Source organism: Schistocerca serialis, chromosome 6, assembly GCF_023864345.2.
Source record: "Schistocerca serialis cubense isolate TAMUIC-IGC-003099 chromosome 6, iqSchSeri2.2, whole genome shotgun sequence".
In the NCBI taxonomy this organism is placed as follows: Eukaryota; Metazoa; Arthropoda; class Insecta; order Orthoptera; family Acrididae; genus Schistocerca; species Schistocerca serialis.
Genome location: NC_064643.1, coordinates 211,151,536 through 211,178,326, shown reverse-complemented (window position 1 = coordinate 211,178,326; position 26,791 = coordinate 211,151,536). Strand labels below are relative to the sequence as shown.

The window sequence follows — 26,791 nt, the reverse complement described above, 5'->3', positions numbered from 1 at the left end:
CATTGCCAACCTGCCAGTGTCCAGGAACCTAAAGGAGATCCAGTCTATTTTGGGCAAGATCTCTTATTATGCAAATGTCATTCCTCAACCCATGCACATCTGCCATCTTCTGGCTACACCAAAAAGACCAAGAGGGTGTGAAATTCATGTAAGCTGTGGACGTTCAATGATCTTTCCAGTCTCTCAAGTAGCGTTTGTTCTCCATTCCCAGTTTGGCTTCACAGATGCCAGCTAGTGTTAATCCTGGCTGCCAATGCATCCCAGTTTGGCATTGATGAGGTTCTGTTGCATTTGAACTCGGCTGACACTGAGCAGCCCATCACATACACTTCAAAGACACTTTCTGGAGCACAAAATAACTGCTTGCAGATAGAAAAGGAGGCGCAACATTAAAAATTATCTTGTTATTTTGTATGGAGCAAAGTTTCTGCTCATTACCAAAACACAAGCCTCTGGTTTCCTTGTATGGTCCATTGCTCTAAGATACTGCATCCACGTGCCCACCAGTTGCAGAAGTGGGCCCTCTTCATCATTAATTATTGCGATGACATTTGGTACTGGTTCACTGCCCAGCATTCTGTAATGCAGACATGCAATTGTGGTTGCTGGCAGGATCCAATCTGGAGTTTGCATGACAGGAGGCACTAGTTTTCACATTGTGTGTTACCTTGCCATAGACAGCACTGGGTTTTCCTTTGACAGGGCAAAATGTTGTGGCCACTGTGGCCGCCAACCTGCTTTTTCCAGAAAACTGTTCTAGTATTCCATACAGGATGGGCAGAGTGTGCTCCTTTGGGAGCATATTCAGTGTGGCATATGTTTTTGCTGCTGCAGAATCAGCTCAGCTTTGTTTAGGGATCCTCATGCTGGCCATGGTGGAGAAAAGCTGCATGCGGCACACTGGAATACGCCCCATTTGGAGGTTTTGATGTGGCATCACATCTACTGGTTGGCGATCAGCTGAGATATCAAATGTCTTTTGTGGGCCTTGCATGGCCTTTGCACAGAACCTTTCTGTGCCACTGCATCAGTTTTCTCCTTGGCCAGTAACCAAGCGCCCTTGCGACAGTGTGCACGTCAAGTTTGTGGGCCCTTTTTTGCGAAGCAACTGGTTGTTGGTGGTCTATGCGTCATCCTCCATGAAGTCAACTGCAATTATTTGCAGATTGTCAGTCATTTTTTATATGATGGGCTCTTCCCAGATCCCCATCTCTGGTAACAATTGGCAATTGGTCCCATGAGAGTTTGAAGATTTTTGCATTTGTGATGGTATCCAGCATCTGACTATCCCCCTGTTTCACTCAGCTCCTAACTCAAAGGTAGAGGAATACGTGCAATGCTAGTTAATGTGTGCTGTCCATCAGAACATTGGCATGAACACCAGGTGAGGGGTCTCTGGGTCCATTGCACCCCAACTCACATGCTCTGGACCATCACAACCCCTGATGTTTTTCTCGCAGGACTGCAATTTGGTCCCGGTCCTTCATCTGGCAGCAGAGATGGCTGCCAGGTGCCGTAGTTGGCCATAAAGGCCAGTGTTTGTTTGTGGTGGATGTTGGTCAGGAGCTGACCTGTAATTCCAATCAGTTGCGCCCACGGCCTGTCGGACCATCAATGCTGCCATTTCTGAACCGAATGGGTGGCGGGATTAGTCTTTCAGGTGGGAGGCTTCCAATTGCAATAGTGTGCTGACACGCTAACATTCTCAGTGCGGCTTCTGCTGTCCTATCTTCAACTGCAGAATAGGGTACTGTCAGAGTCAGCTCTTATGAGTACTGAAACTGGGTGCACAGAATTTGAACAAGCGCCCTTCTTCCCCCACTTGCCATTGGATAAGGGCTTGCAGTGGCCTATGCCAGCAGATTCACCATTACCCTGGCCTTGGCAATCTTCTGTCCCTACAGCAGAACCAGCTGCATCAGCATTGTCTCCTTCAGTGGTCAGTACGCTGTAGGAAAATCTTGTGCCCTCTCCAGTTATGTGCTCGAGGTTGTGGCACAAACCTGGCCATTTTCTGCCCTATGTGGCCTTTACAAGAGGTTGGGATCACTGCAAGGAGATACTGAGATGGATGCAGATGAGGTGGCACTGTTATTGCATAGGAATAGTGCAGAATGCTGTCGTGGGTGCACTGACTCAGATGTTTGCTGGCTGGTGGCAGTAGGCCTGGACCGGCAGTTGTTACGTGGATGCCAACTGTTTTGGACCTGGTCTTCACCTCCCAGCATGCTCTGTTCTCCATATGCGTAGTTTATTCTGTTACTCAAAGAACCATGTCGACCATTATGTAGAAAACTTAAAATATTAACTCTGCCATCTTTATACATATAAGAGATTATTATATTTTCGTACACCAGACATGAATTATTTGAGGAAAACCATTTTGTCCATTCACATGATGCTAGAAACAAAGAAAATTTTATGCTCCCCATCAACTGCCTCCGACTGTATGCCCAGGGACCTCAATACATGGGCATGGAAATTTGTAATGAATTAAAAGAGAACAAGTTGATGCAGATGAATTTAGGTTCACTTAAAAGAAAACTATATCAGGTCCTGACACTGAAGTGTTTTTACTCAGTGGATGAATTCATACAGGACAAACTGGAAATTTGAGGTGGATACTGTGTGTTACACATTCCAAGAAATATCCTTATAGTGTTGGTATTTACTGTAGTGCTATTATTTATTAATGTAAAAATAATTGTAACTGTATTATAAATTTTTGACATGTCTCCTGTATGCAAACCAAATGGATTGCAAATGTACGTCATGAGATGAATAAAACACAATTCACACTTCATTGTGTTTGTGTCTCTCGATTGTGTTTGGACGCTCTGCTCCTTCGTAGATTGAATCAGATATTGAATTTCGTTCCCACTTCCCGGGCTCAGCTCCCTGGGCTTGTAGTCGAACCACCATCTGCTGGTATAGTAATATTTTAATATTTTGTGTTAATAGTGGCAGTTCACAGCATTGTCATGCCTATGCAGATACAAATGAAGTAGTGCACAGAAAGAGTGTAATGTAGAGTATATGCCACAATCAGGCAAAGAAAGCTTAGTTTATTCTCTGAGCTAGGAAAAAATGAAAGTTGAGTGTAACATACATGCTACATAAACGCAGAGAAGGTTAATCAAAACCTCTAGAAAGTGGCCATCAAGATGATTAGCAGATGTAGCAGGCAATGGCAATTTTGATTGTTTCTTCTAATATAGCCCCACTAATTGGCAATGTAAGACTGTTTCTCCCTGACGAGAGAATTACTTTCCCATAATAGAGCCACCGTGTTCAACTTAATCTAATATATATGTATATCTCACACACACACACACACACACACACACACACACACACAAAAGACACACTGCAATTCAACGTGTCATCTTTGCCCCTGAATATTACTTTGAGAAATGCTGTTTTGCTTATAGCTGTACTATTTATTAATGAAATGAAAACAATCATATCACGGACCAGTTCACTTGCAACTTCTGGACAGTTTTTGTGAGCATGACTCTCAACTAGCTGTCTGTTCAACCTTACACAATCTGCTTGACTACAGTGGCTGCTCCACAACCTGTGCCGTCTTGATCCCAACCTCCTCCCTCCCTTCCCCGCCTTCCTCCCCCCCCCCCTAATCTGTTTCTCTGTGCTACATGTGCAGCAACTGTCTTTACACCACATCCTTCGATCTAGCATTCCTCTCCTGATCTCAATCCCTGCTAACCCTCATCCTGCATCCACTATTGTCCCCATGTCCTCTACCCTACTCCCCTACTTCCCCCTTTTTACAGTTATACTCTCATCTCTGTAGTCTCTCTCTTCCTCTGTTCTATCTCCACCCCCCCCCCCCCCCCCTCCTCCCCACAACTTTTCTCTGTCCTCCTCCCTGAAAGTGTGCATCAATTACAATGCAACCAGTCAAGTTGTAGTGTAGGTAGGACCAATCCACCCCAACACTTCCTATTCCACTCTTATCATACAGTTATCCTATCCCATCAGAGGCCAGGCCACCTGTGACAGCAGCCATGTCATTTATTAGCTTTGCTGGAATCATTGCAAAGCTTTTTATGTTGGTACGACTACCAACTAATTGCCCAACAGGATGAACTGCCTCCTCCAAATTGTGACAAAGAGCAGAGTAGACCACCCTGTGACACAACATGCAGCTGAAAGTTCCATATTTGATTTCAATGGCTGCTTCACAACCCGGGCCATATTTATCCTCCCCTCCACAACCAGCTTTTCTGGACTGGGCAGATGGGAGTCATCTGTACAACATGTTACCCACTCCCGAAATTAACCAGGCTTTATCCTAAGGTAACCTAATGCCACCCTCCCCCCCCCCCCCCCCCCCCCCTCCTCCTGCCTTTACCCAATAGTTTCCACCCCTCTGTCCTATCACCTGCTCTCTACTCATGACACCCACACTCTTCATGCGTCAACATCTGCCAATGCACCCACCTCGTCTTTCCCCTTCCCTGCTCCTCCCCTTTCGCTCTACCTTTTTCGCCCCATCTCCCTACCCCATAGCCTCCCGACGCTGTGCCTAGTGGCAGTCCTGCCATGCCGCCTCCTAGTCCCTGCATGCTCCACCAGACAATGCTCTTTTTTCCCGTCAAGTACCCTGCTATCCCTTTACTTTCCCCACACCCTCCAGATTACTGCTTCTGTTCAATGTGACAGTTGCACTCCAGTATAAGCTGCTAGTGATGGCATTTCTGTGCATGAAGTATGCCTTCGTGTGTGAATAAATGTGTGTGTGGCTTTTCTTTTCGGAAGGAGGCTTTGGATGGAAGCAAAATGTGTAACAGTCTTTTCATTGTGTCTGTTTGCAACTAAACATGTCATCTGTGTGGTGAGTATCAGTCTATCTTCCTCCTTATATTGTTGTAATGCTGGTAGCTTTTTGTGTGTATGCGGGGTGGGGGGTAATAAATCAGAAATTACCAAGAAAGTTTTGAGCCTTTTCTTGGTTCCTACCTCTTAAAGGTTCCTTAGTGAAAAACGTGCTCTGTTCCTCTACACACTACCACCCATCTAACTTCATCGTTGTTTATGTATCCACAAAAGAGCCAATGGTGGTGGTTGTTGGGATGTTTAAGGGGGGACTAAACAGCGAAGGTCATCAGTCCCCCAAGAGCCAATGCTGCAGTGTAGTTTATACAGGGTGTTACAAAAAGGTACGGCCAAACTTTCAGCAAACATTCCTCACACACAAATAAAGAAAAGATGTTATGTGGACATGTATCCGGAAACACTTAATTTCCATATTAGAGCTCATTTTAGTTTCGTCAGTATGTACAGTACTCCCTTGATTCGCCGCCAGTTGGCCCAATTGAAGGAAGGTAATGTTGACTTCAGTGCTTGTGTTGACGTGCGACTAATTGCTCTACAGTACTAGCATCAAGCACATGAGTACGTAGCATCAACAGGTTAGTGTTCATCACGAACGTGGTTTTGCAGTCAGTGCAATGTTTACAAATGCAGAGTTGGCAGATGCCCATTTGATGTATGGATTAGCACGGGGCAATAGCCGTGGCGTGGTACATTTATATCGAGACAGATTTCCAAAACGAAGGTGTCCCGACAGGAAGACGTTCGAAGCAATTGATCGGCTTCTTAGGGAGCACGGAACATTCCAGCCTATGACTCGCGACTGGGGAAGACCTAGAACGACGAGGACACCTGCAATGGACGAGGCAATTCTTCGTGCAGTTGACGATAACCCTAATGTCAGCGTCAGAGAAGTTGCTGCTGTACAAGGTAACGTTGACCACGTCACTGTATGGAGAGTGCTACGGGAGAACCAGTTGTTTCCGTACCATGTACAGCGTGTGCAGGCACCATCAGCAGCTGATTGGCCTCCACAGGTACACTTCTGCGAATGGTTCATCCAACAATGTGTCAATCCTCATTTCAGTGCAAATGTTCTCTTTACGGATGAGGCTTCATTCCAACGTGATCAAATTGTAAATTTTCACAATCACCATGTGTGGGCTGACGAGAACCCGCGCGCAGTTGTGCAATCAACACAGATTTTCTGTGAACGTTTGGGCAGGTATTGTTGGTGATGTCTTGATTGGGCCCCATGTTCTTCCACCTATGCTCAATGGAGCACGTTATCATGATTTCATACGTGATACTCTACCTGTGCTGCTAGAACGTGTGCCTTTACAAGTACGACACATGTGGTTCATGCACGATGGAGCTCCTGCACATTTCAGTCGAAGTGTTCGTACGCTTCTCAACAACAGATTCGATGACCAATGGATTGGTAGAGGCGGACCAATTCCATGGCCTCCATGCCTTCCTGACCTCAACCCTCTTGACTTTCATTTATGGGGGCATTTGAAAGCTCTTGTCTACGTAACCCCGGTACCAAATGTAGAGACTCTTCGTGCTCGTATTGTGGACGGCTGTGATACAATATGCCATTCTCCAGGGCTGCATCAGCGCATCAGGGATTCCATGCGACAGAGGGTGGATGCATGTATCCTCGCTAACGGAGGACATTTTGAACATTTCCTGCAACAAAGTGTTTGAAGTCATGCTGGTATATTCTGTTGCTGTGTTTTTCCATTCCATAATTAATGTGATTTGAAGAGAAATAATAAAATGAGCTCTAACATGGAAAGTAAGCGTTTCCAGACACAGTTCCACAAAACATATTTTCTTTCTTTGTGTGTGAGGAATGTTTCCTGAAAGTTTGGCCGTAGCTTTTTGTAACACCCTTTATAGCCTTGAAGACTAAGAGGCTTTGATAAATAGTTCAAGTTGTAATTGATCAAATGGATTTAAGCCTTGTAATAAGTGTTTCATTTGAACTCTATGGTAAGATGCCAGCCATAGTGTCCCTGTGAAACAGATCCAGCTAACAAGAAAAATGCTGTTTACAACTCCATAAATGCTAACTCTCACTATTCTCAGCGAATTTATGAGATTAACAAATTTAATTTTTTCATTAAAATATTCATAGGAACATTATGAATCCAGTTTTCCTTTACTCTGGATCATGGTGAATTGCAGTTAGGCACATGATATTCAGCACTCTGATGATAGCAGCAGAGAAATATTATTTTCAATTCAAATTTCTAGCCAGTAGGTTATTCATAACAGTAACTGAAAACGATAGAGGGGGAGGGGGGGGGGAGGGAGACTGACCATTGAAAACATGACCATTAGATTTGCTTAAGCAGATGTTGCAGGCTCCATCATGGCAGACATCAGTTTGCCAGATGAACTGAGAGATAAAAAAACCGTTATGTCACTGAAAAGTAGTAACTCTTCTGTGTATTTAAACAAAAGTACTAAATTCTTATGGTGATGTACTAGTGCACTTTTGATTTACCTTTGCAAGCAATCAATGTGGTTTAATTCCTAAAAGACTAAAATAAGCAGTAGTAACACCCTATTATACAAGCAAGCGACCTGTAATTCTAGACCTATCTCCTTCCTTCCTACATTTTCAGTTTTTTAATAATTTGATTTATTTATATATTTTTTAATTTAGAAGTTAGCTCATAACATAATAGTATATCACATTTATGACAACATTTAAACAGCGTTTCAGTTCTACTTCCATAATAGCTTTTTGACTCACAGACCATTCTACACATTCACAAATTCCTTCATGGTAGATCTTAATATGGGATCTTCTCATGAAATTTCAATCACCAGTTTTCTCCTCCAATTGCGAAAACATTCTGTTGGCACCCACCTACATAGGGAGAAATGATCATCACAATAAAATAAGAGAAATCAAGGCTTGCACGGAAAAATTTAAGCGCTCGTTTTTCCCGCGTGCCGTTAGAGAGTGGAACGGTAGGGAGACAGCATGAAGGTAGTTTATTGATCCCTCTGCCAGGCACTTTATTGTGAATAGCAGAGTAATCATATAGAAGAAGAAAAATTACTCTGTTAGTACTTTCTGTGGTTGCTCAGGCTTTCAATTGTTCAGATCAGGAAAATCTGTGAAAGTCATTTCCAGTTTTTCTCCTCCATTCTTGTCAAACAGAACATAGTGTTCCACCTGTAGTGGTTTCCATGACCTCAGGAGATTAAATTTTAACCCTTTTTTCTGCTTCTGCTATGTTAGCTACCTAGTAACATTGATGATAGCTCTGCCTATGCAATACAGATGACTTATATTTCCTTTTCCCTAGGTGTACTTGAAATGAGCCACAATTAATATCTTGGTCAGTTATAGAAAATATACTACCTTCAATTTAAGTTATTGTTAGTCACAATTTCTTGTCTGCTCAGCAGCATTTTGCAACAATTCTTATGCTTCTTCCCCTCTCCCACAGATAAGGCACCATTGTCCCTTTAAATTCAGTATTGAATTTTTAGTGTTGAATTCTTAGCTGCACTATAAAAGCAATCTGTATGCCAGTGCCTTTAAGATTTATTTGCATTGATGATCAGTTCTGCTTTTTGGTGCTATTATTTTTATTATCTGGTTTGCAGCTTTGGATTGTAACAATTTCCCCATTGTGTTCTAGATTACAGATATTTATGTTGTTAACTGTTGATTTTTCTTTTGTTTTCCATGTGTTTGCATGTTAGTGTATCACAAAGGATGTATAAAAGGTGCTAAAGGAAAATTAGGTCAAGATTATCATCTCAAGGTGAGTACAGATTTAGGACTGCAGTACAAACAACATAATCACTGAGTAGTAAAGGCATTCTTTCATGAAGTATTATGTACCTACTTACTGATGAGAAATGTGGCATGCTGGACAAGTTGCAGATGATGTCTTTAACATTAGTTTTGGGGTATGAGGAAAGTGACTTCTTGAAAAAAATCAACAGTCTAAGAAACTTATATGGTTACTTATACTGTTTGTTATGAATAACTCTTAAAGTTCAAGTATTTATAGTTAAAATTATTGCTTCTGAGAAAGTTTATGCGACTAACGATGACAGGTGCATTGCATGGCATGGCATAGTGACAGCTTGTTCATGAATATGCGTTAGGTCTGTTGTGTAGTGATCATGGAAGAAACAGAGGGCAATTATTGACTCAGTTTGCAGATGAAGGTGATCTCTGTTATATGTTTTGTGACTTCTTTTATTTGTGTCTTCATTGATTTTTATCTTCATTGGTTTGTCTTCTTTTGGTTATTTTCAACTTCTTTGGCTTTATCTCTGTTGACACCCATGATTACCCGCTCTGCAGTTCAGTTTCCACTGCACCCTTACCTTAGGTCTAATATATTATCTTCTGTCTGTCACATTAACTTTTCAGAATTTAAAGTCTTGCCTGTTGGTGACATTTCACTAATAACAACCCTTTCATCACCCCATGTTCTTGATCAGGAATCATTTCCTACATAATACCTTAGCCTTCTCATTTATTCCAAATTGAAAGCAGAGTTCTGTTTTGTATGTTTGGGGATATTTTATGGATGACATGATTCCAAAAATAGTTGACATGAAAAATTTATATCAGCATTTCATTTATCAGGTATACTACCAATCATGGCTACTGTAGCACCAGTTCCATTGATTCCATTATGAGTTTTAACAACACCAAAAAGGATGCGTCTGTCTGTCCCGTCAATGCTGGCTCCTGAACAGTTTGTTTCAGACATCATTCAGACAGGGACTATTTTTAATGCTTTATATTTTGAATGTAAGCTCCAGGAACTTATTTTTTGGTCCATTTATCACAGCTGTTTAATGTAACTAAGGAAGAAATGTGTTTTTTCAAGTAAGTCGCTTTCATTCTAACTTACTAAGCTACATTTAGCTAATATATGTGCAAATAGTATAAGCAATGTAGGACATTTTATTCTTAATATTCTTAATATTGTGTACAGATTAATTCTTTGTGATTGGCTTCTCTTTTTTTAGATAATTCCTTGATGAAATCTGTCGCATAACACAGATTTTGCAAAGATTTACAGGAATTTGAGGTAATGTGTGTGATTCATAAAAAATGTAGATTCAGATCAATCTAAATTTTTTGATCACAGGAGTATAATATACACCCTCTTACATTCCCTCATGAGTAATTTAACTAGGTACATCTACAGTGTAGTCTGTAGCACTTTCTTACCTTATGACACCACTGACACATCAAGTCAACCCGATCCACAACAATATAACTGCAGTCAACAACACACAGAGATTAGCAAGACTGGATCCAATGCATTCACATCTTGCTCAGTGGCGTCAAGAGGTTATAGGTCAGGTGACTTGGGAGGTCACACAAGCACTCGTTGTTAACTGTTTCTCATAGAGCTGTCACCACTATGGTGGAATGGAGTATTGCATTGTCTTTGCCAAACTGTAGGCAAAGAAACAGATTCAACTGCTTGGGCAGTGCATTCCTCTACCATTCACCAGAGAGATACAGTGTTATACCTATCAGCTGCCCATATATCATTTCCCCCACACAAGAATACCTCCACCACTTGTCTTAATAGTGTCCTGTCATCAAATGAGAGACACAGCCTCCTGTGGTTTTTGACATACTCATTTTTTGCCTTTGGTGTGCCCTAATGTGTATCGACAGTTGTTGCAGATGATTGCTTCTGCAAATCAGAGTACTCACAGCACATCTTTGACAAAGTGATATGTGAAAATTCTTGTGTTTTCATAACCTTGGAGTTGGGATGTTCTGTGTAGACAGTCCCTCCCTCACACCCCACCCCACCCCACCAACACAACAGCTATAAACATAACAGGAATGTGCTGTGTTTCATATTTCACATAAACAAATGAGCTATCAATAACATCTGCATAAGTGAAATAGCACTTGTGCGATCTTCATTGTGATTACATTATTCTTGATGGAAAATTAAATTGTAACAAAATTAAAATAAAGAAAAGACGACGCCATGATGGTTTCACATCTATGAATTCCTCCAACTTTGTGGTTAAGCTACTGTAGGAGTTAAGGAACATGACAGTCATAACTGTTGTACAATTTTTGCACCCAGTAGATTGGAAATGTGCACAGGCATGAACACCCCCCACCCCCATGTGCAACAAAAACACACACACACACACACACACACACACACACACACACACACACACACACACACACACACACACAGAGAGAGAGAGAGAGAGAGAGAGAGAGAGAGAGAGAGAGAGAGAGAGAGAGAGAATGCTGCCGCTGAGACAGGTTTGAGCAGTGATCTTAGCTGCAGTGGATGGTGGGGAATTGGAAGGAGTGTTCTTAAGGGATAGGGATGTGGAGAGGGAACAGTGTGGGTGGAATCAGGATAGATAATGCTGGGGTGGACTATGTAGGTGCAAACAGGGTAGGTCATGGAGCTGCTAGGACAAAAAGAAGGAAACAGATGGATGGCAGAGCATCTAGAATGGAAGAAAGAGGTAATGATAAGTTTCATCTACATCTACATGACTACTCTGCAAATCACATTTAAGTGCTTGGCAGAGGGTTCGTCGAACCACAATCATACTATCTCTCTACCATTCCACTCCCGAACAGCGTGCGGGAAAAACGAACACCTAAACCTTTCTGTTCGAGCTCTCATTTCTCTTATTTTATTTCGATGATCATTTCTACCTATGTAGGTTGGGCTCAACAAAATGTTTTTGCATTCGGAAGAGAAAGTTGGTGACTGAAATTTCGTAAGTAGATCTCGCCGCGACGAAAAACGTCTTTGCTTTAATGACTTCCATCCCAATTCGCGTATCGTATCTGCCACTCTCTCTCCCCTACTACATGATAATACAAAACGAGCTGCCCTTTTTTGCACCCTTTTGATGTCCTCCGTAAATCCCACCTGGTAAGGATCCCACACCGCGCAGCAATATTCTAACAGAGGACGAACGAGTGTAGTGTAAGCTGTCTCTTTAGGTAATGAAGGGTGGAGCAGAAAGCTAACAGAGATAGTGAGAGGTTTGCATGGGGGCAAGACTGTGGTGTGGGGTGGGAACAGGGGAGAGAGGGATGATTGCATTTGGTGAACAGGTACTAGTGGAGACTGAGACTAGGCTGACTGTATGAGTGAAATATTATGTTGCCAGAACAGTTTCCAAGCTTGTGTAGGGAAAGTGGAATGCCATCTAGACTGCTTGGAAGTTTAACAGTTACCTGTCTTTTTATGTGCCTATCCACTACTCATCACCTTTTTGTTTGATGGATAATGACCTATCTTCATAAACTTGTTGTTGTTGTTGTTGTTCTCTTCAGTCTGAAGAGTGGTTTGATACAGCTCTCCACACTAGTCTATCCTGTGCAGGTTGTTTCATCGCTGCCTAATTATTGAAACTTACATTCGCTTGAAGCTGCTTACTGTAATCACGCTTTCGTAAAGTAATTTTTTGCCCCATACACTTCCCTCCGTAACCATACTGACTACCCCTTGAGGCCTTACGATGTGTTCTGTCAACGAGTCCCTTCTTTTAATCAGGTTGTGCCATAGCATTCTTTCCTCCCCAATTCAATTCAGTCACCAGAAGTAATGAATACTGTCTACAGGGGATCTCGAGTTCATTCCATATTTCTAGATTTCAATCAGGCTTTTGACACTGTGCATCATAAGTAGCTTCTGATGTTTTCTCCACTGGTGGACACAAGTAAACAGCCCAGGTATTGGGAACTAACAAAAGTTGATAAAGTACAGTTTCCACTAAAATATTCTCCACAGTGAAACAAAAGATTGGGTGGTTCTTCAATAAGTGAACTTCCACTAAGTGAAACAAAATAAGTGATGGCTCATAAACAATGGAGTCACTTAGGATTCTACTCACAGAGAAAATAAATTAAATTCCAGGATCTTGAAAAGAGTCACACACTTAAATGAAAATCTTAAATTCTTAGCAGTTTCACATTAAAAACAGTAATTTAAGTTTCCATAATCAGACACTCTATAATGAGCAGAGTCTTAAAGTCCTAATAACTCTAAATTAAAATGGAAAAATAAGTTTCTCACTTCAAGTTTAAAACCGAAGTCCAAATACAAATTTAAATCAAGATAAATAAACAGTTTACAACTCTTATGATGTACTTCACTGAAGTACTATTGAGAGTCGACAGTAATTGAATATTTAGGTATGACAAGGATAGAAACTTCCAGCCTGACACAATCTTGTCAGCTAGAAGAACAACAGTACAATTATATGAAGTCCCAATGAACATGTCACTGATCACTTAAGAATCCCAGCTGAGAATGCGGTGCACTGTCCGGAAGTCAATGGTCCAGTCCTTGGTGCGGCGCAATGGAAATCTTCAGGCTGCTGGTTGCAACAGAACTGATCTCCAGAGGTCATGCCCCGGCCTAAATGGCTCTCTCATTTTGTGATATGCGTGGGCCTATTTTTGGTGTGTGGTGTAGAAGATGTGTGAAGAGGTGTGGTTTGCCAATGACATCTATCATCTCCGTGTATGTCGCCTGATGACCTGGTCGGAGTGCTGTTGATTTCCTCTGTTGGCCTGGCCATGAAGATGTGGGGCTGCAAAGTTCCATGTCATATGCACTGTAGGGGCTGACCTCGATGCATCCTGTATGATGAATAAGTTGTGCATGGTGCTGTCAGCACCTGATGTGTAGGGCACCATGGTAGCTTCTAACCAAATTGTCTGTCTATGGAGTATCGTCAGTTGTGCGACTGGATTCAAGATTTCTTGTCAAAAAGATCACAGTTTGTAGTAACTGACAGGATATTATGTAGTGAAACAGAAGTGATACTTTAGGTTCCCCAAGTACTAATAAAATTCAGTTATATTTCAGTTTCATGATAAATGATATAAATTTAAAGGTAATAGTTTCAACTGAATACCTAGGTATTACAATTTCAAAAAACTTAAAGTGGAATCATCATGTAGAAAATGTGGGGATGGTGAACCAAAGACTGTGTTTGTTGGCAGAACACTTAGAAGATGCAATAAATCTGCTAAAGAGACTTCCTACATTATACTTGTCCATTCTCTTATGAAATTTTGCTGTGCAGAATGGGATCATTACCAGATAAGAAAGTGAAGGGCATTGAAAAAGTTCAAAGGAGGGCAGCTCATTGTGCATTATCATGAAATTGGGAAAAGAATCATGAAAATGATAAACAACTTGTGGTGGGAATCTTTAAAATAAAAGTATGTGTCATTGCAGCAAAATCCTTTAATGAAATTTCATTCACCTATTTTCTCCTCTGTATGTGAAACTATTTTATTGACTCGCATCTAGATAGGGAGAAATGACCACCATAATAAAATTAATCAGAGCTTGCATGAAAATATTTGCATTTTCATTTTTCCTACACATTATTTGAGAGTGGGGCATTAAGTGGTTCCATGAACGCTTTGACAAACATTTTAGTGTGAGTATCAGAATAGTGATGTAAAATTAGATGTGCCTCCTCAGTAGTTGAATTTTCTGCAATTATTATTATTAGTAGCACCACAATTCAAAATCTTCTACACTCTTCTTGTCTAAACTGCTTATTGTCCACATTTCATTCCCATATAAGCCTACAATCCATGTAATTAATTTCAGAAAGCATTTCAGAGTGCAAAAAATTTACATTACATGTTAAAATATTTCCTTTTCATAAATACTTTTCTTACATTTTGTATTGTCTCTTCTTCAACCATCATCAGTTTTTTTCTGCTCATATAACAACTCTCACTCCTGCTTATAGTGTCCTACTTCTTAATATAATTCTTTTAGCATCACATAACTTAATTTTACTCCATTTCATTACACTTGTTTCTCTTTTGTTGATGTTCATCTTCTAACCTGTTGTTAAGACATTGTCCATTCCATCTGACAGAACTACAAAGTTGTCAGCAAACGTTGAAGTTTTTATTTCTGATTATTTCCATATTTCTCCTTTGTTTCCTTTACTGCTTGCTTAGTGTACAGATTGAGTAATGTGGGGTAGACAACAACTGTGTCTCACTACCTTCCCAACTACTGTTCCCCTTTCACAACCTTTGCCTCTTTTTAATTGCACAGGTACAAGCTGCATAAAACCATTCTCTGTATTTTATCCCTGTTACCTTCAGTATTTCATAGTGTATTCCAGTCATTGTCAGATCAGTTTCACCTCACATGCTGCTATGTTTCCCCAAAACCCAAACTGATCTTCCACAACTTTAGCTTATATCAGTCTATCCATGCTTGGGTAAATAATTTGCCTCATTCTTTTGCAACCATGGTGTATTAAACTGATTATAGGGTAATATTCAAATCTCTAAGCACCTTCCCTCATTTGAACGGGAATTATAACACACAACAGTCTGAGGGTTTGTCATCTGTTTTATGTATCTTGCATACTAGGTGGAATAGTTTTGTCATGGTGTGTTCTCCCAAGCTTCTCAGTAATTTTGAGATAATGTTGTTTACTCCAGATACCTTGTTTCAGTTTAGAAATTTCAGTTTTCTATCAAATTCCTCCTACTTTATAACATCTGCAGCGTCATCTTCATCTTCTTCCTCTTCCCTTTCCATAATATTGTCTTCAAATTTCTTTCCTTTATGTAGCCTGTCTATATATTCCTTCCACATTTCAGACTTCCCCTTGGTTAGTACTTGCTTGCCATCTAAGCTTGATATTCCCACAGCTGGTTCTCATTCCTTGAAAAGTTTCTTTAATTCTTCTGACATCTGTTTTGACCATAATCATTCATAATTCTTCATATTTGTGTTTGTCCTTTACCCTGCATTGCCATTTTTGGCTTTGTCAATCTCATTTTCTAGCTGTCTGTATCTCGTTTGGCCTAATTAACTATCTGTGTTATTATATGTTCTGCTTTCATAAACTAGATTCAATATCTCGTGTTATCCAAAGATTTTTTACTGGGTCTTGTCTTATTGCTTATCTGATCCTCTGGTGCGTTCACATGTTTCTATCTCAAAACCACCCATTAGTCTTCTGTTGTATATCTTTCCCTTGTTTCAGTCTATGGTTGCCACATGCACCCTCTGAAACACTCAACAACTCTGGTTGTTTCAATATGACTGGACCATATCTCCTTAATTTAGTACCTGTCTGCAATTTCTTTAGTTTTAATTTGCAATTTATAATCAAGAAATAATGGCAGAGTCCACATCTGCCACTGGAAATGTTCTGGAATTTAAAATCTATGTCCATCTGAAACTGTCTGGTGTCTCCAGTCTCTTCCATATACACAACCTTCTTTCATGGTTCTTGAACCAAATGTTTTCAATGATTAAACTGAGCTCTGTGCAAAGTTCTACTAGGCAGTTTACTTTTTCATTCCTTTCCTTCAGTCCAAATTCTCATAGTATGTTTCATTCTCTTCCTTTTTCTACTATCAAATGTCACTCACTCATCATGATTAAATTATCATCTTCTTTAACAGTCCAAATAATTTTCTTTAGCCCATCATGTATTGTTTCAATCTCTCCATCTGCGGAGCTGTGGTACAGTTGGCGGGAGAGGATACCTGACAGTTGACAGTGCTGTTGCCAGCTTTCAACTGTGAATAACAGATGGTTGCTGGCCATTGGAAATATCAGGGGTCTTCTCTTGCTTAAATCAACCACAGCAATCAGGCACTCTAACTGTATCTTATCTGCAGTTTATGTATCTGAAAGGCATAATTTATTGTGAAATTTTGGTAAGATTTACTGTCCTGTATGTAGTGAAGCATGTAATTTCATCTTTGTTGTAAAGGGTGACAGCTCTGTGATGTCTACTTAATTTTGGAGTTTAGTTTCAGGTTTTAGCTTTGGCATTTAAGTGCATGAGAATGACCAAAATGCTAGGTGGTGATGACTCTAGGTAATTTTCTTGATAACCTATCATCAAGTAAACCAAATATAACTGTCACTGCTGAGCAGCATAGAACTTCAACATAATGTTCAGAATTATTAATCCACTCTTTTCCTCATGTACATCAAACTTGACCCCATTCAAAAGTTATCGTTCTCAACATACACATGCTCAGTAAATACCTTTTCTCCCTCCTCTGCTGCGAAACTAAAGTACTGTAGGATAAAATTACTTCATTTAAATATTAGTAAATTGTTTCAGTACTTTTTAATAGAATATGGAATAATATTTCCAGCTCTCTTACTACCTTCTTGTTAGTAGAAAACTGTATAACATCTCTAGAACATCAGAACAGATGACACATATCGTAACTAGTGTCAGGATACAAATTTCAATGAATAACTTACATGGAGCACACAGGGACAGTGCATAAACATCAATGAGTGTTATGCCTCAGCATGTGGTGGCTAGTGATGAGCTGTATATGGTAGTGTGGCCCATCTTCTAAGTCATTCAGTCTCCTGCATTCACCTGTCACTTGATAGGGAAAGAATACTATTTTTGTAGTAACATGATACATGCATACTGTGAAACATAACACATTTTATTAAATTATCTTTATGCGTGTGTTAGACTGGTGATGACAGGCAGTGAGTGCCGCTAATAACCTCAAGACACTACAATAGTAGAAAATTCTAAATAAAATTGTGAACCTAAGTTGATGCCTTGCGTAGTCTCAGCCGAAAAATTAATGCAGTATAGTTAAATAAATTGGTATCATAATATTTATTTGGAATTAATTTTATCATGGAGGAAGATGTATAAAGGGTAGTCAAATGAAAACAAGACAGATGGGGAAAAAGTAAGTAAAATATTTATAAATTCAAAAATAATCACCACAACTGTTAATACATTTATTCCACTGAGAGACAAGGTGATTAATGGCTTCATGGAGAAATGTTTGCCTTTGGCCACAGAGCCGTGGCTGCTCCCAGGTGTGCACCTCTTCATCTGAAGCAAATTGATGGCCACAAATCTGTGTCTTCAGGTCTAAAAAATATGTAAATCGCATGGGGAGAGATATGGACTGTTTGGAGGATGCATAAGGACTTCCCAGAAAAACTTCTGCAACTTACTCGAAATACCTTGGCAACATGCGAGCGTGCCCACATTTTGCAAAGGTTGTTTTGAGTATAAAAAAGCTTCTCATCAGGCTGTGAAGCCCAAGGGATGTCTCCCAGCTGCTGTGTCATCATCTGCCTTATGGACCATGCTGATGCAGTGTAGAGAGGCGTGGGGTCAGTACACCTCTCTCCTGGTTGTTTTCAGAATTTCCAGGTTGTGGAGCCACTATTGTTCGGTCAAGCAGCTTCTCAATGTCATCACAAGGCTGAGTGAACCCCGACCAATATTCCCAATGAGGAAAATCCTTGGCAGTACTGGGAATCAAACCCTGGTCCTCCACGTGGCAGCTATCTACTTTGGCCACTCAGCTTCAGAGGCAGGCTGTTTTGAGTATGCTGTGGAAGTTTTGAGTATGCTGAGAAGTCCTTACACATTCTACATACAGTTCCAATCTCTCTCCATGAAGAAAGACATCCACAGTTGTTGATTTCATTCAGCTGCAGATGTGCACGCATCAGTACAATCACGGTTCTGTAGGCAATCACAAATGTTTTTCCATGAAGGCATTGACCATCTTGTCTCACAGTGGGATAAATGTATTAACAGTCATTATGGCAGCTGCTTTTGAAACAGTAAACAGTTCAGTTATGTTCTTTCCATCTGTCTTGTTTTTGTGTGACTACCCCTTATAGTAACAGTATCACATAAATTTTTAAATATGTTTTTTTTTAGTATTGTATGTATCACTTCATTCTATATTGAGATTTGTTTTCTATGTGTTCAGATGGGTTGTAAACCCAAATTATTTATAAAATTTTAACTTTTTTCAGCTTTGAATACAACCCAAAATCAGTAGATGCTGCCGAAAAAAATGTGGAACATTTTCAGAATTTTGCAAATCAAGGTGAAATACCAAAAGTGAGTATTTTGTGGTGGATGACACAGTAATACTCAGTTATAGGTTTCTAGACCATAATATGAGTTTATCTGTATTTTTTGAATGGTCTGGTAGAATTTGAACAATAATTAAGAATGGATAGTCAATTTAATTTGTTTGCAAATTACTTATTTCATCATTAGATTGTGCGTAATGCCATTTATAATGGATTGACAGTGTTGTGACTGGGTTACTTTCATTGTAGGTTTATAATCAGAATATTGATTTCTTAGATCTTAAAGATAAAAAAGCAACTCTCAGCAGATAGTAACTTTTGAGTCACAAGGAAAACTCTTTGGTTCCAAATTTTTTGGAAACTGCCGTGATCAGGTGATTCAGTACATTAAAATTTGGTGAATTTGAAGCTGTTTTTGCATTCAAAACATTAAAATAGAAGAATGGAAGAAGTTGAGCATATCAAGAAGGATGGAGGTAATGAACAGACAGACAGTAAAAATACTAATAGCAATAGTTTGCTGAAGTATGTATGACAGTTTCCTCTATCTGTAATGACCTTCATTGCTTTTAGTGACAATACAGGGCGTCAGAACAAGAACAAAAACATCAGTATGTTGTGGATGTATATCATGAAGCACATCTCACTGAAGACTACTGGCCACAAGTTCCTCACTTCAGGCCACTCCTGTATGTTTCCTAAGACTGTCGTCAATGATGACACGAATGTTGAGTCCATTGACTTAACACGGTCAAACCAAAGATGCCCAATCTCAGAGATAATACAATTGAATGTGCTGTTACCACCTGCCATATCAACAGAGAAATGTGAGAGTATGCAGCAGTTAATACCATTTGTGCCTCCAATTTACCATCCTACATTTACAAATATCAAGCACAAATCAAAAACATCTGTTTCCAAACAATACAGTAGATCATCAGCAAGTGGATGGCCAAGTGCACAATCTACTAATGTGGTGCCTTCTGATGATACCATAGGGGACTCAGATTATACATTATGGTTAAAAAGCTTTTTGCAATGAAATCTTTGCATAAAAATTTCTCGGTTCACTTGCTGCATCAGATTCGGGTAAAAGTTCGGGATTTGATAATATCCTCCATTGTCTTCATCAGGGACCAAAACTGACAAAGCTAATGGAGGATATCATCAAAAGCTGGGAATTTTATCGGAATTTGGCATGAGAAGTGAACCGAGAAACTTTTATACCGAAATAGACATTTCCTGTAATAAAATCAAATGGGAGTCTTTGTATATGTATGACCTAAGACTTTCCTTGGAAATTTGTGTTTCTGCATGTAACAACATTGTTTATTCATTTGCGTTATCCTCTCCATTATACGTATAATCAGTAAAAGTTATGTGTATGGATTAATGTAATACGTGAAAATGGGGCAAAATATTGTATAACATTGTTGTTCATTTTATACCAAATATTAATGAGGTTCAAAGGAATGCAAGTGATGTCCTTGGAGGCAGAGGGGTGTAACTGCTACTGGGAAAAACATTACTGAGCACAACATTCTGGATTTAATTCATTTATATTGTATGTGTGTAGCTTCATTAATAATCACTCCACGTGATGGTTATTGTAGACAGTGTAAAAAATAGACATAAATTCTAATTTAGATACAAACTTTGGAACTTATTTACTCAGAATCATGATTTTGTCACTTAGACTTTTTTGCTTTTAACAACTTCAAATATTTTCATCATTATAGTCACAAAAAGTCATGTAATATAAGCTAGTCTTTCAAACTTATCTCTCAAGTGCTACTTTAATTGCATTATGGAAGCAACATGAATGATCTTTTGTCTAGCACATGCTTTTAATCTGCCAGGAAGTTTCAAGAATAAAGATATCGGTTTTAGTCTATGTTAACCTGGCAACTATATTGTACCTTATTTTATTGGTGACAAACAAAAAAAACAATTTTACTTTATTTAAGTATCCTTTAAAATAATCAGAAGTATTAAAAGTTGGACCTATATCACCATGCTTTACTATTTGACAGAAAGTGAAGCAAGCAATATTCATAATGTGATACTGAAAATAGCATTGTAATGTCAAACTGAATTATTTTTCATAACTGCCTAATTTATTTGAATAATTTGTAAACAAAGTTTTATTGCTATAGGTATGCAAATGAAATATTCAGTGGTGTAGTTCACTAACCTATACTTTATTTCAGGATGCTCCTTTGAGAGCCAAAGTGTTGAATTTGTTAGAAGCTGCCGCAACACACAGCACAGAAGCGCATAAAACAGGTGGCACCTATGGTAATGAGGATTGTCACTATTTTCTGGACATAGATGTAGCTGTCCTTGGAACAGATCCAGAAAGTTATGCAGAGTATACTAGTCTCATTCGCAAAGAATATGAATTTTTACCAGACAATACATACAAAAGTTTGCGACTGAAGGTATGAGTTATTCACTGTATATAATTCCTTTTTTGTCATTTGCAGTTCATATTTCATTGTCTTTTGTGGCAAGTATGTTTACTCAGTTAACAAAACATCTTAAATACTGGTACGTGACTTAAAAGTTACAGAAAGCAGGTGATATTCATATTTACTATCAGTATGGGTGACAACTTGGCCAGTAACAACTTACATATCCCAACGCGAACCATCAGGATTTAGGGATGTTAGTTTTCCTTAGGAGATGAGGCAGTAATAATGAATGGTTGCTGAATAACAGTCTTTAGGCCCTATACCTCGTACAACTTAGTAGTTCTCAAAATGTTTGACATAAATAATAAGTGGTTGAGTACTGGTGAATCATCTACTAATCTCTATCTTCCTCTGAATTTTGGTGAAATAAGTCTTTCTAGTATTCCAGCAGGGATGTGCATAGGGCAAGTGTGACTCAAAGAGTGTAAACCATGTGATGAGGAAGTAGCTCTACATTTTGGGGATGGAACTGACAGAAAAGCAGCATTCCAGATAGGGACATAAATATTAAATTCGACTTGTTCACAAATGATGATATGTCATATTGAAAGCTGTATTTACTAAGAAACTATCCTGAGGCTACCAGAATGAAACCATGGGTTACTAAGGGCATCGCAATATCCTGTAGGATGAAAAAGGAATTTTCTACATCATCATGGTTATCTGAAAATCCTGTAAAAAGTAGTGCTGTAGAGTATATTGTATTGTTTTAAAACGAGTTTTTAAATCTTCAAAACCTTATACACCATATATTAAATAGACAACTCTTGACAACAATGGAAAAATGCTTGGGGATTTTAAAAGGGAAACTGGGACAAGAATAGCGTGTGATTCTAATAAAGAAATAAGTTGTTGCTATACAGTACAATGCTGACACAGTTTCAAATGTCAGCAGTTATTTTATTGACAGTATGAGAAAAAAATTACTGTAAGGGTACTGTAAAGGAGGCCATAGATCTTCCAGAGAAGTCAGGTTGCAATAAAATAATTCTACTGCACATAACTACTCTAAAATTCTGTTCCCTCCATGTTTCATGGTTCTGTTTGTAGAACAAATTGGGGTGTATTTTACCAGTACTTCAGAAATTATTTAAATAGGTTTATTTCACACATTTTATACTAACATAATTTACGGGCATTTCCTCATACTTCTTAGCTATACGTATGTCTTTAAATGTTAATTAACCACATCCTTTTAGAACAGTATTTAAGCATAATTTGTTACTCTGATTATATGTAAACAATAAAATCTTGTATCTTATCAAATAACTTTCAAATTATATCATGTTAGATAAGAGCAAATACATTCCTTTAATCTGGAAGCTTAGTAATGTAACCCTCTGACTGCTTTAAACATGTTTGCTATTTGCCTTGTTGTCACTGCATCATTATCAGTAATCTGCCTGTTCACTTGCTAAATGCCTTGTGCTTCATCTGCTGCCTGCAGTTCTGTTATACACCCAGCCTGCCCTGCTCTGTCCTGAATATTTCATGGAGTGCCCATCAGTGATTCCTTCTATTGCTCTTAGTTTAGTCAATGCCGATACAACATAAGTACAATGAATGTGTAAGTTATTCAGGTGTTTAAAGTTTCTGACTTCAAAGCTTCTTTGCAGATGAATTTGGGTGCAAACTCACAGTACTGTTAAAACTATTTTATCACCTAAGAATTACATATTTCCAGTAGTATTCAACACAGTTTTAGTAGTCTCTGATGAAAGTGACACAGTCTTTAGATTCATCAAAGTAGTTATGATGTTTTTATTGATCAGAATGTTCTATTACACAATTTACAAGTCAAGAGCTGTAAGACAGATTTTTCTTACTGAATCTCTGTTACTGCATACCACCATGAAATACATTCTTTGTAATTTCCTATTGCTGCATGACAAGGCCATTTTGCCTAACATTATGAGTCCAGGTCAGCCAGCCATCCAGGCTGTTGCTCCTCCATCTACTGGAAAGAGTTTTTTATAATTCAGAAATAACACATTTTCTTACTTTGGAGTTACAGTTGCACCTTGAACTGCTATTGATTACTGATAACAGTACCATTGCAAGCCTGATCGCAGAAATTATATATATTAGGAGTGTGTCCTGAAATGTTAATTATCTATTCATTTGTTCCCAATCAAATATGATTATATTGCTGATAGTACTTTTACTATTTCTAGATTCTTCAGAGTTTCTTGCTGATCCCAAATATATATGCCACAAAGGAGTTTCGTGAAAAATTTGAAGCACAGGCAAAGGAAAATATTCGTAAAGAGGTTGAAAACTTGAAAAGCTGAGCATATTGTTAAAGAAATGTGTACGCTATTTCTCATGTTGTTAAAAGTATCCTTTAGTTTTCTAAATAACAAGATATCTGGAAAATAGAATATATACAGTTGAGTATATATCTTTTGTATTGAACTAGAGATGTAATGTTGCTTTGTTATTCTAAACAATTATTAGTTTCTTTGGTCAATGTAAAATAAAAATTAATCATTACAAAGAAAAAAGAAAGTAACAAAAGACTGCTGTAATGTGACATTTATAGTTAATAGACATTTTCTCCAAATATTTGCAGTCTATTAACTGAGTTTATATCATACCTCTCTATACAACTTGTCATTGAACTGTGCTTGTGAAAAAAATTATACAGAATGTCACTATCATTTAGAGTATGCTTAATAAAAAAGGAAAGAAAACACTGATTTTGATCATGTCATTGATAACATTTATTCTTAAATGGCCCCTCTCTTGTAAGTATTTGTATCCATCCAATCCATCTCCAAATCTTAGTGAGTGTTTCTAATTAATTAAATTGTGTTTGTTATTACTGTTAATAGAAACCTTTGTCAATGTCGATGTCTACTTGAAGGATGACTGTATCACTTCCTCTGTCCACATCAGACCTACCAAGCACCAACAATACTTCAACTGTCACAGCTGGAAGCAGTCCCTATCCAAATATACTAAGGGTCTCACCCTGCAAACCTTGTCCAGAAATAGATCTTCCACACCTTGTCTCCCCAGTTACTTACCCTCCCCCATATACCCACTGTCCACTCACAAAGAAGCGTTCCTCCCATAACTCACTTCTATGCAGGACTGGAGCAACTGAATCATTTCCTCTGCATGGGTTTTGACTACCTCTCATTGTTCCTTGAAATGAGCAATATTCTACCCACCATTCTCCCCACCACTCACACAATGGTATTATGCCATCCACTCAACCTGCACAATATCCTTGTCCATCCCTACTCAACCTCTGTCCCAACCCCTTGCCCCATGGCTCATATCCCTGCAATAGACATAGATGAAAGACATGTTCTGTACATACTCCCACTATCACATACTCCAGTCCTGTCTCAGGTATCTCCTAGCCCATCAAAGGTAGGCCACGTCTGAAAGCAGCCATGTGATCTACCAGCTTAGTTGCAACACTGTGCTGTATTTCACATGGGCATGACAACTAACTGTTTGTTTGTGTGCATGAGTGGCAACCACCAAACTGTGTCCAAGAGATAGTTGGACTACACAGTTGTTAGGCGTGCTGCCCAACTCAGTATGCTTCACTTTGACAACTGCTTAACAGCCTGTGCCATGTAGATTCTTCCCCCCAGCACCTGCTTGTATGAACTGTGCAGGTGGGAACTCTCCCCACAACTTATCATTAGTTCCCGTATCTCCTTAGGTCCCACCCTCCACTAATGCCTGTCATCCACCTCCCTATCTTCTTCCCCGTTCCCACTCCAATATTGCACACATCTTCTATCCTGCCAAAGCACCTGCATAGACATTTCCACTTTTCTCCTCTCCCCCCCCCCCCCCCCCCCCCAATCTTCTCTCCCACTTCATCACATCCTTCTGATGCTGCACCTAGCAGGCCTATCCTGTCTCCACCACATTCCTGCATGCTCCCGCCTCTACTTTCCTGTCCCCCTCTCTGTGCCCCCGCCTCTTCTACATCCCTAGTACCCACCCCAGCAAAGGCTGCTGATCACTGCAGATGCAGCCACACTTGTGCCTTAGAGTCTGGAGATGACAATGGCCATATGTGTGTAAGATGCATTTGTGTGAATGTAAGTGTTTTTTCTACATCTGGTGAAAGACATAGTCAGATATCTGAATATTTCTAGCATTGTTTCTCATTGTACCTGTCTGCGACTCAACGCCTCCTACGTGGTGAGCAGCAGTCTATCGTTTCCACTTTCCATATTGTCATTATTCCATCCATGATTTTCCATTGTTGCCTTTACTAACTTCATGTAGGGTAAGACAATATGTGGGCTGTAGAGAGAGAGAGAGAGAGAGAGAGAGAGAGAGAGAGAGAGAGAGAAGGAAAGATTGAATATCTTTATGATGTAAGGTTGACTTTTGTGACCCTCCCCAAACCCACCCCATCCCCACCCCCACCCTCCACCAATGTCTGAACAAAGATTGCCTGTGGTTTCCACTAAACTGTACTTACAAAGATTGATGTTGAAATATCAACATATAAATGTGCACCTAACAAAATTGTGATGTTAATGTAAAGACAGTTTCTGACAGGTAGGAAATGAAAAGGAATTTTACCTTCTTGTTTTCCTTAATCAATGACTGCTCTTCACGTAAATGTATCATCAACCCAAAGGTTGGTTTGAACACCACAGTACTTTACTACGCATATTCCTACTGGAGGTTGTATGACATTGTCTTCCTACAACCTTTGAAATGACTTACCTAGCCAGTTATAGGTGGATCTACAGTTTAAAAGTGAACTACAAACCTCAGTGCAATTTGATATTTTTATCTTTAACACAAATATTGCCAGAGGTGAAGGAAGTGATCAGTAATTGACGAAAATCTTAGAAATGACCTTGGATTTAACACAAGATATTAGGATGCACAGTCTGCACTGTACAAGTGAGCCAACAAGTCACTTGTTCTTCGTGTATGGTGTTACATACACAGAGTTATTCATAAGTAGATCTGGGGATTCAGAAGACTTCCATGTTAGAACTACTCAAGACAAACTGTGATGTTTCTTTGGCTGGTTATCATGATATAGAGTGGCAGTCAGTCTCTATAGCTCTGTACTAACCAGTTCACCTATCACCACTGTGACTTTTATTTAACCATCAATTAATAAAATATATAATTAATTAACACACTAAAATACAAAGACCTACCGGTAATCCTCAAATGTCAAATAACATGACAACCATACATACTAATTATATAACAGAATATCTAAAATAGGCTACCAGTTCTCTAATAATCAGTGTCACCGCAGCTGTGGTAGCGTGCATTTGGGTGGCTGTGTATGAATGTTTGTCTTCATGCCAAAGGAAGAGCCAGAGCTCCAAAACTAGTTAATACTGTCTTCTTTTACTTATCTCTGTGTGTCACACACGAGTCATTCAGGGATTAGGAAGGAGTGATAGATTTAGGAGGAGGAGGTATTCCGGTGACATTGGAATAAGTGAAGATGCATCCAAGAAAGGCATTGTAAGGGTGAAGACTGGTAGAGTGGTACAGTTCCTATTTTGGGCTGTTAGCAGTGTAAAGTTTTCACCTATTTCAGTTTTGTGTTGCATAGTTAGTAGA

The 26,791-nt window shown here is 39.2% G+C and overlaps 1 protein-coding gene across 1 annotated transcript in view; it reads left to right on the top strand.

Moving 5' to 3' along the window:
- The window catches only part of LOC126484524 (uncharacterized), a 29,523-nt gene extending 5,631 nt beyond the window's left edge, over nt 1-23,892 (top strand). Inside the window, exons 2-4 of the mRNA XM_050108072.1 lie at nt 18,678-18,765; nt 20,951-21,181; nt 23,389-23,892. Of these exons, the coding sequence (XP_049964029.1) occupies nt 18,678-18,765; nt 20,951-21,181; nt 23,389-23,505 (436 nt within the window). The 3' untranslated portion in view covers nt 23,506-23,892. The remainder of the gene's footprint in view (nt 1-18,677; nt 18,766-20,950; nt 21,182-23,388) is intronic.
- Nucleotides 23,893-26,791: the final 2,899 nt, after the last annotated feature.